General features: G+C 45.7%; 1 protein-coding gene across 1 annotated transcript in view; it reads right to left on the bottom strand.

Annotated features, from left to right (window-relative positions):
- LOC137142491 (membrane cofactor protein-like) overlaps positions 1-11,931 on the bottom strand; it is a 28,274-nt gene extending 16,343 nt beyond the window's left edge. Inside the window, 6 exon segments of the mRNA XM_067531899.1 lie at positions 687-835; positions 838-880; positions 1,734-1,819; positions 4,820-4,913; positions 10,283-10,468; positions 11,770-11,931. Of these exon segments, the coding sequence (XP_067388000.1) occupies positions 687-835; positions 838-880; positions 1,734-1,819; positions 4,820-4,913; positions 10,283-10,468; positions 11,770-11,857 (646 nt within the window). The 5' untranslated portion in view covers positions 11,858-11,931.
- Positions 11,932-13,156: the final 1,225 nt, after the last annotated feature.

The raw sequence follows: 13,156 nt of genomic DNA, 5'->3' as shown, positions 1-13,156 counted from the left end.
CATCATCGTATTGAAGCTATCAGAAATTTGGGTCAAGCTATAAAAGATCCGCATAATATTCAGCAAGTGAACCTCCCTGCTTTTGGGGGGGAAGGGGGCAGCAGCGGGGAGGTTTACATTAACTAGCAAGTTTACCAACTTTCCCAACAATGCCTCTGCAGTCACCAAAATAAGGATTGTACAACAAGCTTTATTTCTCTCCTCCAAGGAACTTTATGGCTGGGGTATGAACTCACAAAAGCATGAGCCTTCACCGCCAAGGAGCCCTCCCACCAAGTTCTGAAAAACATGCTTTCCAAACAATCCTCCTGTATGCCTCTCTCTGCCCATTAGCACTCAAACAGTAAGATACTGGCATAAAAGCAAAACCTTGACTTAAGAATTTATCTCCACCTAAAATCAATTGTTTGTGACATGAAAATTAACTGCAATCTTTGAATACTGAAGGGAGACAAAAAATACAGGATGTACTAGAGGTGAAATTGTTTCAAGTAATAATTTAGAAAGTGTTAGATATTCTTTAGAGATTAAGTTTCCAACAGTAACTAGGTTTTCAAGTTCTGTATTTAAGGCATCTAAACCCTGAATTTCCTCATGTTTATGGATTTGCTTAGCAAATCAAAATATAGTTTTTCCTGGGAGGAGATAGCTGACTAAGAGCATGATAAAAACCAGACAATACTAACCTTTGCATTCAGGAGCAGACCCACTCCACTCTCCATTGACATTATCTTTCGTTGTACAATGAATGGAGGCCTCCCCAATAAGAGACAAGCCCGGGTCACATTTGTAAGTTACTGCTGAGCCAAAGGAAAACTCATCTTGACTCAGACCACTGTGTGATCCATTGATGATATCGGAGGTGGAAGACAAGGAATAGCTGCAGCAAAGAATGTCACCATGAAAATTTAAGTTTCAGCTGAAAGGGAACTGAAGAGCTTTCATTAAAGAATAAAGAGCTGTCGCAGATCCCCCCCCAAAAGCTATTTAGCCATTCATAAGTGTACTGAATATTGCTTTGTTCTAACATTTGAGGCAATACCTTTTTCAAATTCTGCAGGTTTTCTGCTTTAAGGCTTGACCCAAACCAATACGCCCATTGCTCACGCAGGATGCCCCATGAAACACCAACTCTGGAAGATGACCTTAACAGAGCACATCCCTTCCCAACATTAATCTCAGGGAGTCAGAACCTCTTGCCCAGCATCTCTAGAGGAAATGTTGTTCCACCAGCAGAAAACTAAGCTAGGACATTTATTGTCCAGTCTAGAATCAGCTGCTGCTACATCAGCAGGATGATTGACAGACTAAACCCACAGAGGGAAATTAATTGTGATTCACTCCTAAAGAGCCTCGGATTTTAAGTGGGCAGTCAGGTTTGGGAACGGTCAAGACTTCTTGAAGTCTTTATCACACCTTTTACTTAGTGAACAGCAGGGATTACACAGCTATAACAGCAAAGAGGTGCCGTGAGGCCTGTTGGATAATGCATATTAAATGATCCAGAACAACATGGAGGACTTGGTTTTTAAGCACTGATTCTGGAGGAGTCATCCAAACACCATGACCAACCATAGCATGATTTCATTCCTCTCCCCAACCAAACACACGCAAGTTTTAATGTCATTTGGATTAAATGCCAAAGTAAGAACAGACTGACTCCTCTGTAGCACCAGTCACACTGCATCATCTCTAGACGTGAGCTGTTCTTAAAGCTATCAAAATTAGCTTACCTTCGCAAAGTGGAACCTCCTTATTCCAATCAACTCTATTTTCCACAACCACACACTGAGCAGACGTTGTACCAATTAATCTGTACCTGAAGAAAAAAGGTTCAAGTTTGTTACTCACGTAAGCAAACAACTAATTAACAGTCCAGAAAGATGGAACATGGTTTCTTTCTGCCAGTAGGTGGAGACAGACCATTGAAAAAAGAGAGAGACATCTAACACCATAGGACCAAGGAACACTAAGGCCAGGTCTGCACTACACACCTGTATCAGTACAACTACATTACCCCGGGGTGTGAAAAATCCAGTTATATTAACCCCTGATGTAGACAGCGCTATGTCGGCAGGAGAGCTTCTCTCACCAACATAGCTACCACCTCTTGGAGAGATGGATTAACTATGCTGACGGGAGATGCTCTCTGCCAGCATAAGAGCGTCTTCATGTACAGCGCGAAGACAAGCCCTGTGTAGTTAAAGGCAATAAAAAACTACCAATAGAGAATAAAGCTCACAAAAGTGTTAGCCCAGAAGTGAGGGCTCTATCCTGCTATGCTTATCAAATGCTTGAGAATGATTGTTAATCCTCTGCAAAGGGGAACAAATGACCCTTGTCTAAATTAAGAGATGTCTGCACTCCTTATATCTCAGTAGGTGCAAGAAGACTCTACCACCTCTGCTACAGAACTCTTCAAATGCCCAGAAAACTAGTTATTTTACAGATCACTGCTCACAGTGCTTGCATTTCAACTTGCTAAGTAGGAGGCTGTGTCTCATCTTATGTTTCTAACATGTAGGAGTGAGTGTTTGAGCCGCTGGTATTATACACCTTAGAATTAGCATGCTTTTCTCTGCAGAAGTACTAAAAAACTTATTCTCTGAATGCCCGTTGCATCAGGCTGGCTCTGCTTAAGCAGCTCTCATTACCTTTCCTCCTACTTTTACCCATGCTAGGCAGCCAGAAGCACTACATTTCAGAGTCCATTTAGCTTAAGGTCCAGCTAAACCCAGCACAGAAAGTTGCGAACATACTGGCAAAACTGATGCTTACTCTTCACTACAGAACATACTAAGTATTAGATTAAATTGAAGTAAGAGAACTTGTAGAAACCCATCTACTATCAAGGCAGGGAACAGTGAGGAGAGATCAATGGAGTGTGGCCAAGCAGCTGACTGGGTGCATTTCTATTTTACAAACTAACACAGCCTGCCGACCGCAGTAATGGGAGACAGGACAGCTGCCCTGAGCTGCCACCCACTTGCCACCTCCCCATTCCATATGCAAAACCCAAGCATCTTTACTTTCCAAGATCTGGCCAGTGCTTTTCCAACCCAGAGATCTCACAGGCCTGCACAGTTCCAAAGCTGAGGCCCCTGTAGGCTACTGCACAGAAAACCACCAAGTCCTTCAAGAAGAGCTCAGACATTTCTGTGGATCAAGCCTACTTCATCCAGAAGGCAGGATGACGACCACTCTACAGGCTGAGATATTGAACTCCCACCTCTGTGGGGTTTGAAGAGCCAGCCCTGTCCCAGGGAGTTACCTCGCCACCACCAGATCTAGCTCACTGAGACGGGGCCTTGACATCTCTCCCCAACCATCCCTGGGGCGTTCAATCTCTGCTGCTTGGACAAGCTACCTAAGATTGTGACACAGAAAAACAAAACTCCACAACACCTGCATTCATGTCATTTTTGTGTGCCCATGCAAAGCAACTGATTCAATGAGCAGGGAGGATGAAGAGCTATTTAAGCTAAGTACAATGCTGCCACAAGAACAAAAGGATAAAAACTGACATTAAACAACTTCAGGCTGGAAATTAGAAGGTTTCTAACCATGGGAGGGGTGACGTTCAGGAACAGGCCCACAATAGCCCTTGTGGGGGCAAGTAGCTTAGTTTGAGAAAGTGCGCGAGCTGGACAAGTTCACGAGTGTAATTGTATGATGGGGTTGCTTGTGATGGGGGGGGCTCAGAAGCCCTGGGGTTTCCTTCCAGTTCGTGTGTTACGTTCCTAAAGGCTCACGTGTCAGGATTTCAGCCAATTTCCCCACCCTGCCCAATGTATTCTGGGTTTCTTTCATCTCTTTCCTTTGAAGCCTTAGGAATGACCATGCCTGAAGATGGGACACTGGACCGGTGAGGGGTGAGCGGGAGCAGGCCTTTGAGGTGGCACCTAGTATTCTCACTCAGGTGCTTGGCTGGCTGGTTCTTGCATACATGTTCAAGGTCGTGTGTGTGGTGTGTGTGGGGTTTTGGTGGAGGGGGGGACGACGATGACGTCCGTAAAAAATTTTCACCCAGGTCAGACTGGCAGTGATCTTGAAGGTTTTTCACCATCCTCTGGTGAATGTGGGTCACTTGCCAGGACTAGCTTGTTATCTCACACTTTACCATTTCCCTCAGTCTCTCCTGCCCTGATCATCTGGTGGGATCTTCTAGCCTTAAACTCAGACCTCAAAATCCTAAAAACCCCTGCTCAGTGCAATGAAGCCACAAGCTATTTTTGATTCCCCAAGGCTTGGCAACATAATTCAAATGGACAAAAGCAACAAGTGAACTTGATACTATCCTGGGTAACTACTGACATCTATTAGAGATGGCCAGATTTGCTATTGTAAAACAGGAAGAGGTCTGCTTCTACCTGGCACTGAATTTTATGGGCAATATTCTACCACTAATTCCCAGCATCTCTTCAAGACAGCAACCCCCATAACAAGGGAGAGAGGGTTCGTGTCCGTGAATGCCACATTCCTCCTCAGGTGGGCACCTCTCTGATCTCATGATCCAGCACCTGCTGGATGATCTCCTGAGAGCTCTAGGCTGAGATTTTCAAAAGCATCTGAGTAAGTTAGGTGCTCATCTCCCACTGAATGACAATGGTAGCAAGGTAGCTATCTTCCTTCAACTCACTTGAAAATAGCAGGCATAATTCTTAAGGGCCTGCCCATGGCTACAGTTTTATAGCACAGCACTCACTTATGTTCTTTAAGTTAAAGCAGGCTTTCTAGTCTCATTTTGCCAGACTTCACCAGCAGTTTTACACTAGTCTAAATTCTGTACATTAGCCAAAATAAGCAACGTGCCACTCACCCTTCATTACAGGAGAAGTTTGCTGTTGCACCCAACTGGAGATCTGTTACATCAATCCTGCCATCTGGTAGATCTGGTACTTGACATGATTTTCCTAGAAGAGAATAGGAGCAGTATTAGCATTACCTCATATTACCTTAATGGAAAAAGCAAAGGGGATATGCCAGCTTCCACCCTCTAACATAGCAAATACAACGGAAGATCAAACCAATGGTCTTCTAGTCTCGTGTCCATAGCCTGTCCTGTCCGACAGCAGCCAGCACCAAACGCTGCAGAGGAAAGCTTAAAACCCACATTATGGATAATTTTGTAATATGCCCATGGAAAGCAAGGTGAAGTGGAAGGGGATGACAGTTCCTAATCCCACACACACAGTGGTTGCTTTCTATCCCGAAGCAGAAGAATTAAAATCTCCCAACAAATTTAGTATAACTGCAGATATTCATACTGTACTCATTATGGCCCAGAGTCTGAAAACTCATATACATAACTATATTCAATTGGTGGCAATTACTAACAAAAAAAACATTAAAAAGGACATGGCATAAATCAGAAGTTATAAAATGTAAAAAATGATACAGGGAGCTAAGACATAAGGGAAAGTCATTCATGGCATGGTTATGGATAATAAGGAGTTTTTAAATTACATTAGGAAAAAAGAAATCCTAATATGACAGATTGTAATCCTGTGTCCATACTGTTGTAGTATCCTTGTACAAAATATGCCTGGTTAAGTATCATCTGAAAACTTACAATTTGTTGGTCAGAACTGTGATAAAACGTGTGGCAACACTGTATGTGAAGTTAAGATTTCCCTATATAATGTTATTAACTCATGTTCCAAACCACTGCACAAGTTGGCAAACAGGTCTGTCTCAAATCAAGGAATGGGTGCTCTGCTTAATTGGTATTTAAGCAGCCAATAATCAAGCAGGAAGGGAAACAAAAGAGGCTCCTAAAGGGATGGAAAAGCAGCAGGGAAGATCCTTCCCTACAGACTGTCTTCAGAACATTAGCTGGAAACCTTTTCCAAGGGGCAGGATGACACCATAAAAAGGAGGGATAAACACCCCTTCTCACTCTGTTCATCAATTCCCTGCACCAGAAGGGATAAAGGAAGCAACCAGTAAGCTGAACAAGAAGTTCGGTCAGTAACACTGCTGAGAGCATGTGTTAAGAAACACGTTAATTTGAATCTAACATACAGTAGAACCTGAAAGTTATGAACAATTTGGAAATGGAAGTTGTTCAGAGTTAAAAACATGTCAGAGTAATGAACAAAAATTGTAAACTTTTGAGAAAAACAACTATAACTGAACTTGACTTGATACAGCTTTGAAACTTTACTATGCAGAAAAACAAGGCTTCTTTATTTTTTTAGTAGTTTACTTTTAACACAATACTGTACTGTACAGTGTTACTTTTCTGCTGCTGCACGGCCTGATTGCATACTTCTAGTTCCAAATGAGATGTGTGGTTAACCTGCCAGTTTATATCTCTGAGGTTCTACTGTAATTTGTTAACTTGGGCACCAGTCGTGTTTCATCTGGATTTATCTTTTAACAATTTAGGACTTATGCTTCATGACTTGTATTCACTTAATCTTAGTTAATAAACTTGTTTGTTCAAATTGAATTATCTGTGAAACTATTTGGGGTAACAAGGTGTGTGCATACTATTTCTATTGAAGAAATATGGATTTTATATGAACTTGCGTTGTCCAGGAGAGGGCTGGGCAATACACGACAGATTTCTGGGGGAAAAATTTAAGACTAGGTATGTGTTGGGGTCACCTTGCAGTATAACCAAGGCTGATGAGAGCCAAGGTGTGGTTGGCTGGCTGTAGCGCACACAGAGATATAGCTGGAGGCTACAGCAGCAAAGCACTGTAAAAGGCACCCTAGGTTAGAAGGAGGGGTGCCAGGGCCTCATTAGTCTGGATTGTACCCTGAGTATACCACACCTAATAAGAGTACAGACCCGTTACTAAATGGAGATGGGAACATTTTTAATTATGATGCAGGAAAAACCACAGGTGTTCAGTAAATATTTGTTTTGTATTTGGAAAGAAGCCATATTTGTATCACATGAGTATGATGAAGTACTTTCAAGTCTATTAGTAATTAAGGAGGAAGTTCAACTACATCTACTAGGGATAAACCTTGTTAAATCAACATCTTGGGACAACTAGCACCAAAGCGTCCTAAAAAGGTTGGCCAAGAAGATCTCTACCCCACTGATTAACTTTTAATAAATCTTAAGAGTACCAGGGAAATTCAAGGAGAATGAAAGAGCACTGATCTTGTGCAAGTATTCAAAAAGGGCAAGCAGAATGACCTACCTAACTATACACCACTAAACATGACAGCACTTGCAGGCATAATAATTTAAAGATATTGTGGGATTCATGGATTCCAAGGTCAAATCTAGCCTGACCTGTATAGCAAGGCCACAATTTTCCCAACTGAGATGGAATTAAAGGACAGAATATAATTAATGACAGTCAATATGGTTTTATAGAAGATTGGGTTTGTTTAACATACCATATTGACTGGAATACATTTCCCAGACCTGAAGAAGAGTTCTGTGAAAGCTTGTCTCTCTCCACCAACAGATGTTGGTCGGATAAAAGATATTACCTCACCCACTTTGTCTCTCCAACAGCCAGGGACCAACACAGCTACAACATTGCATACAAGAAATGGCTAACGGAGTAGTCGTCAATGTAGTCAGAGTAGTCGTCAATGGGAACCCTCATTATCAAACAAGCCTGTTTCCAGTAGGTTTCTGCAGGGATTGGTACTAGACATGATGCTATTCAACATTTTAATCTATTGTCTGGAAGTACCTATAAAATCACTCCTGATAAAATTCGCAGATGACACAAAGACCGGGAGAATGATAAACGAGGACAGAGCAGTCCAACAAAGCAATCTGGATTCCTCAGGTTAACCTGAGTCCATTCAAACAAAATGCATTGTAGTACAGTCACCTGCAAAATTATACATCTAGGAACAAGAAATGCAGACCATTTCTAGAGAATGGGTACACTATATCCTGGGAAGCAGCAAGTCTGAAAAGGAGTGAGGTCAGAGCAGACAAGCAACTGAACACGAGCTCCCAGTGCAATTCTATGACAAAAAGGACTAATGCAATCCTTGGATGTATTAACAGGGGAGCAGGAGTAGGCAGGTGATTTAACTTCTGTATACAGCATTGCCAAACCCATACTGGAATACTGCATCCAGTTCTGGTGCCCACATTTTCAAAATGGTGTTGAAAAATTGGAGCGCACAGAAGAGAGCCACAAAAAGCATTCATGGGCTTGAGAAAATGCCCTACAGTAAGAGACTTAAAGAGCTCAATCTGTGTAGTTTATCAGAAGAGATTGAAAGTTTACTTGATTACAGCATCTAAGGACCTTCACAAGGAGAAGACACCAGGTACTAGAGGGCTCTTTAATCTAGCAGAGAAAAGCAGAACAAGAACCAACAGCTGTAAGTAAAGCCAGACAAATTTAAAATGGAAATAAGACAAATGTTTAACAGTGAGGGTGACTGACGACTGGAACCAATTACCAAAGCAAGCAGCAGATTATCAGTCTCTGGATATCCACAAATCAAGCCTGGATGTCATTCTAGAACATACGCTTTAGTCAAATACAAGTTATTGGACTCAGTAAAGGGATAACACAGTGAAATGCCAATGGTGTGTGATGTAATGACCCCTTCTAGCATTAAACACTACAAAGAGAGGGACTATTCACATGAGCACTATTAAGCACATTTGTGTTTTCTGGACCAGTATCTACACGTCTCATCCTTTTTTGAATCCTACCATGTTCTTTGCTTCAGTCTTGTGTCAGCATGTTCCACAGGCTCCTTAAGCCTTTTGTAAATATTTGTTATTAGTTTTCTTGATACATGAATCCTGATTTTTTCACAGCTAAAATGTGCATGGTCCTCAGTCAAGCTCAGTGGAAGAGATTTTCTTTGCCCCGACAAGAGTTGTTTGTGACGCTCTCTCCCACAGTAGTCTTATTCCCAACCTGTATCAAAAATTCACCAACTCTATATGGAGTTCAGTACAGATATACTGTATCCATGCAAAGATAAAGTTAGCACTTCTGTTGACTGTGTTGGGAAAACCTCTCAGTGCAGACAAGGCATGTAAAAATAGTGACTGTTCACTAAGGCTTGATCAATTCAGCAAAGCAAATCCCACTGAAGTCACTGGGACTTAAGATGCGCGAAGTGCTTTGCTAAATCAGAGCCTATATATTAAGTATTTTCTTCAAGCCAGGAGGCCAGAACAGATGAGTCTAAGGCTATTCAAGAAAATCCCATCACTATTAAATATGACAAATGAAACCATAATTTAAAACCTATCCACAAGAAGGCAAGAGTTAAGGTTCAGCAGCATCCAACTGTACATATTCAGACTAGTTCCTGTAGTACTGCATTAATTAGGGATTTCTGCATGGAATACCGTGTATATAGTCTTGATATGAGCAAACTTGCAAAAATCTTATTGTACTCTTTGAGAAAATGCTTTTCTTGGCTTCACTGTGAAGTTTTGTTATGAATTAATATTTTAACCAAGTTTGTAACACATACTGTTATTCAACACTGGGCTTACTTTTAGCACAGTGAATTCAGCACAGGTCAATTCTGTATTTCATTAGGGAAAGAGCAACTACAACTTTTCAAAAAAGACAGACTTACCACACTAAAGTGTTTTACTTTACTGCAGTATTTGTGAGGCTCCCTATATTAACACCAGGAAATACTATGAACATTAATTTAGCTGCATCAAGTTGTAGTTGTCCAGAGTTCTACGGCACCCACTTTATTGAAGTTACAAGATGTGACATAGTAAGAATCCACATCATTAGGGCAATAAACGAGTTAAAGCTTAGATTTACTTTATTTTATATCTCCATTTAAAGCTGACCAGCATAGGTAGAGTACCAAGTTCCAGTAACTTCACTGGCACGCACTGAATACCTCCCAACAGTCACAGGAACATCATACAGACAGTGGAGTCCCTGTAGGCAAGAACTGCATTATTCTTAAGTGTATATCTACTGCCTAGATAAGAAGATGCTTATGCTCTAGAAAGGCAGATTTTCAGCACATAGCTTAAAAAGGAATAAGAAATGTGGTACATCTATCCCTCCTCTTAATCCTATTTGCAAGTATTCAGCACAGAAGGCTGAAATTACTTGAATCTGGTATTTTAGCAGATCTTAAAGCGACATGCAAAAATAAGATACTTGAAGACTGACCTTTTTCTTAAAAAAGGTCAACTACTCATAACAAAGAAGGGACTAAAAAGTTCAGAAAGTGTTTATGGATACCAATGTTGAACTGTGAACCAGTTACCCAATAAAACAGAGAGAATCCTATTGTTTAAAGATGGCTTGTACATCAATTGAAATGGAAAAGCAACAAAGATACTCACTGACACAAAATTCAGGGACTTCTGACCACGTTGAATTTTCAAGACATGTAACGAAAGGAGACTTTCCAGGGGCCAAACTGTATCCTGAACGACAGGAGTATTTCACTTGGGTCCCAACATCATAGGAATCTTTCACTGCCTCAGACAGCTCTGCAAAACTGAACCTTGGAGGAGAATGACAAGCACCTAGCAATGAAGACAGACACAAGGATGGGAAAAAGTTAACTATGAAAGACATATAGTAGTCTGTTGTAATAGAAATACTCATTTTTGAGAAGCCACAAATTATTTTATGGGTGACAATTTGGATGTACTTGTTCTCATTAGTGCCTTGAAGTACTAGTTTACTGAATCATCTTGATAAAGAACTGCAGTACATTAAATTTTCCTTTTATCATGTATACATCACGTGTACAGTAATTTAAGATAAGTGATTGTGCAAAACCACCTCACAGGTTTTATGATCTAACATAGCACAGGCTTGGAAAGAGTGTTGCAAGAATACTGGGTGACATGAAAGTGCAAAGGAGCACAAGGAAACAATCTACAGACTGGTACATGAAATGAGCCTGGGCGCAGAGACAAGTGAAAACAGCTGGCGAAAAGCTCTCTCTCAGACAAGTGACTTTCCTATTTCTCACGGGATGCTCTGAAACAGTCGGTCAGTCCTGAGAACAAGTCGTATCTATTTCTGCATACTCACACCCCTAAGGATAGAACAGGACGACCGGATCACTCGATAATTTGTAGGAGTCTTACACCCCAAACTTTGTGTTTTGCTGAAACTGGTCAGCTACAGCAGACGCCCCGTTACCTCCGGCCCGGGTGCAGCCATCCTACACCAGAAGCGGCTTCTTTCCCCTCCGGCCTAGCTCCGACTAGGGCCGCGAGACTAACCCCAGTGCTCACGGGCCAGGCCCGAGGCATGACCACGACATCCCCACGCGCTCCGGGGCGTCACGGCTGACAGACTCGGTGCGGGGCCACGACAGCCAGCCGCAGAGAGCCAGCTCCGCGCACCCCGCAGGCGGCCAGCCCCCAGGGCGGGGTGAGGGGGCCAGGGCACGCCCCTCCCTGCCCCACATCTGCCCCCTCACCCGACGCCTCAGGGCCCGCGGGCCGAGGCCGCCGCAGCCAGAGCTGAGGGGCCGAACGGGCCTGGGCCGGGGCCTTGGGTCAGACGGGGCCTTGGGTCAGACGGGGCAGAGCCCGGCCCCAGGACGGCTGGCCTGGCACCGCTGCAGCAAGAGGACGGGGAGGGGCCGGGGGGAGCCGCCGTGGCTCCGGTTCCCCGCCCAGCCTAACCCCGGCGGGGGCGGGGTCAGCGACGAGACCCGGAGCCCGGGCAGGGGCCGCCTGTAGGGCGCAGGCGCCAGGCGCACCCGCCGCGCCCCATTCCCGGCGCGCACTACACAGACAGACAGACGGCCGGCCCGGCCCGGCCCGGTCCGCACCCCCCCACACCAAACCCCCCGCCAACAGCTCACCGCGAACCCCGGGCAGGCACAGTGCCAGGCACAGCAGCAGCGCCAGGAGCATCCGGGAACCCCACGGGCAGCGCGAGAACGAGACCATGGCGGCGGCGGGCAACACAGGCGAAAACTCAACGGAGCAGACCCAGGCCGCCGCGACCTGCCCTAGGATTATGAACCCTCTCCTGCGCGATGGGGGCGGGGCCGTCAGAGGAAGGGGCGGGGCCTGTGAGCACACATATACGCACACGCACACCCTACCCTCCAATGCCGCGCCCGCACCGACACTAGCCGGCCCTGTAGAGCGGGTGTGGCCCCCCCGCCGTGAGAGGATTGTAAACCAGCCCACGGCCGCCTGTCTGCGGCGAAGGGCCACACCCGGCTCCCACCGACGGCGAGCGGGCGGGGACAGGACAGGACAGGACACGACACGACAGGGAAGGAAAGGGCCGGGCCGGAGATGCTGAGTAAACAGCGTGAGGCATTTCCCTGCCCGCCCGCGCAGCGTCTCGCCGGGGCGAAGCAGGTTCTTCCCTCAGCCCGCCCCGGGCTGGGCCGCGCGCCTGGTGCCGAGCAAGGCACCGAAGCCCGAAATCGTCCCTCGGCCTTTCCCCGGGCAAGTCACTGACTGCGACGGGCTCTCACCCGAGGCCGGGGAGACCGCAGAGACCGCAGCCCCCGCCCCCGCCCCCTCGGTCGTGCCGCGTCCGGGCGAGCCAGAGCGACATGTTTGATGCCCGCCCCACGGGCGGCTGCTGCCGGGGGCTCCAGGGCCTGCCCGCACAGCGCCGCGCACCCGGGTTCTCCCTCCTTAATCAGAATAATCCGCTGTATACCCCCCTGCCCGCGCGACTCCCCCGGCCCGGGCCTGCGACCCGCCCGCACAGGCTTTAGTCAGACGGTATGAGCCGGCCTTTCTCCGACGGGGGAGAGGTGTCTGCTACCGTCTGACGGCCCAGTCCCCGTCCTGCTGCCTCCCCGGGCAGCCGGCAGTGCGCCCCGGAGCGAGGGGCGCTCCTTCTTTCTATCACAACAGATTCTTGTGAGGTTGGATTGAGGTATAAACCTACAGATATCACCCTGGGCCTTTCTCTCGCTTCCATCGCCAGAACACGGCTGGCAGCCTGCCCAAAAAACATGCAAATCTCCTAGGTCCTGAACTGTGGCACAACAGCAGCAAGACACGGGGCTAGGAAGGACAGAGCCCTGCAACCGGGTTGTGGAGAACAGCGGGGCAGGGGCCCAACCGGCCCCAGAGCTAGCCCGTGGGCCCCTGTAGATCATCTCCCACTCTGGGGCACAGGCTAGTGAGGAAGCCTGGCCTGGACTCTTCCCTGACCCATCCTCACTTCTGAGATAAGAAATCACTCCTGCTATTAGCCCCTGTAATTAACTGTGTAAA

Source organism: Emydura macquarii, unplaced genomic scaffold (assembly GCF_026122565.2).
Source record: "Emydura macquarii macquarii isolate MOO-44397 ecotype Brisbane River unplaced genomic scaffold, CSIRO-AGI_Emac_v2 contig_3220, whole genome shotgun sequence".
Taxonomy (NCBI): domain Eukaryota; kingdom Metazoa; phylum Chordata; order Testudines; family Chelidae; genus Emydura; species Emydura macquarii.
Note: the sequence above shows the minus strand (reverse complement) of the source record. Positions and strands in the feature narration are given on the sequence as shown.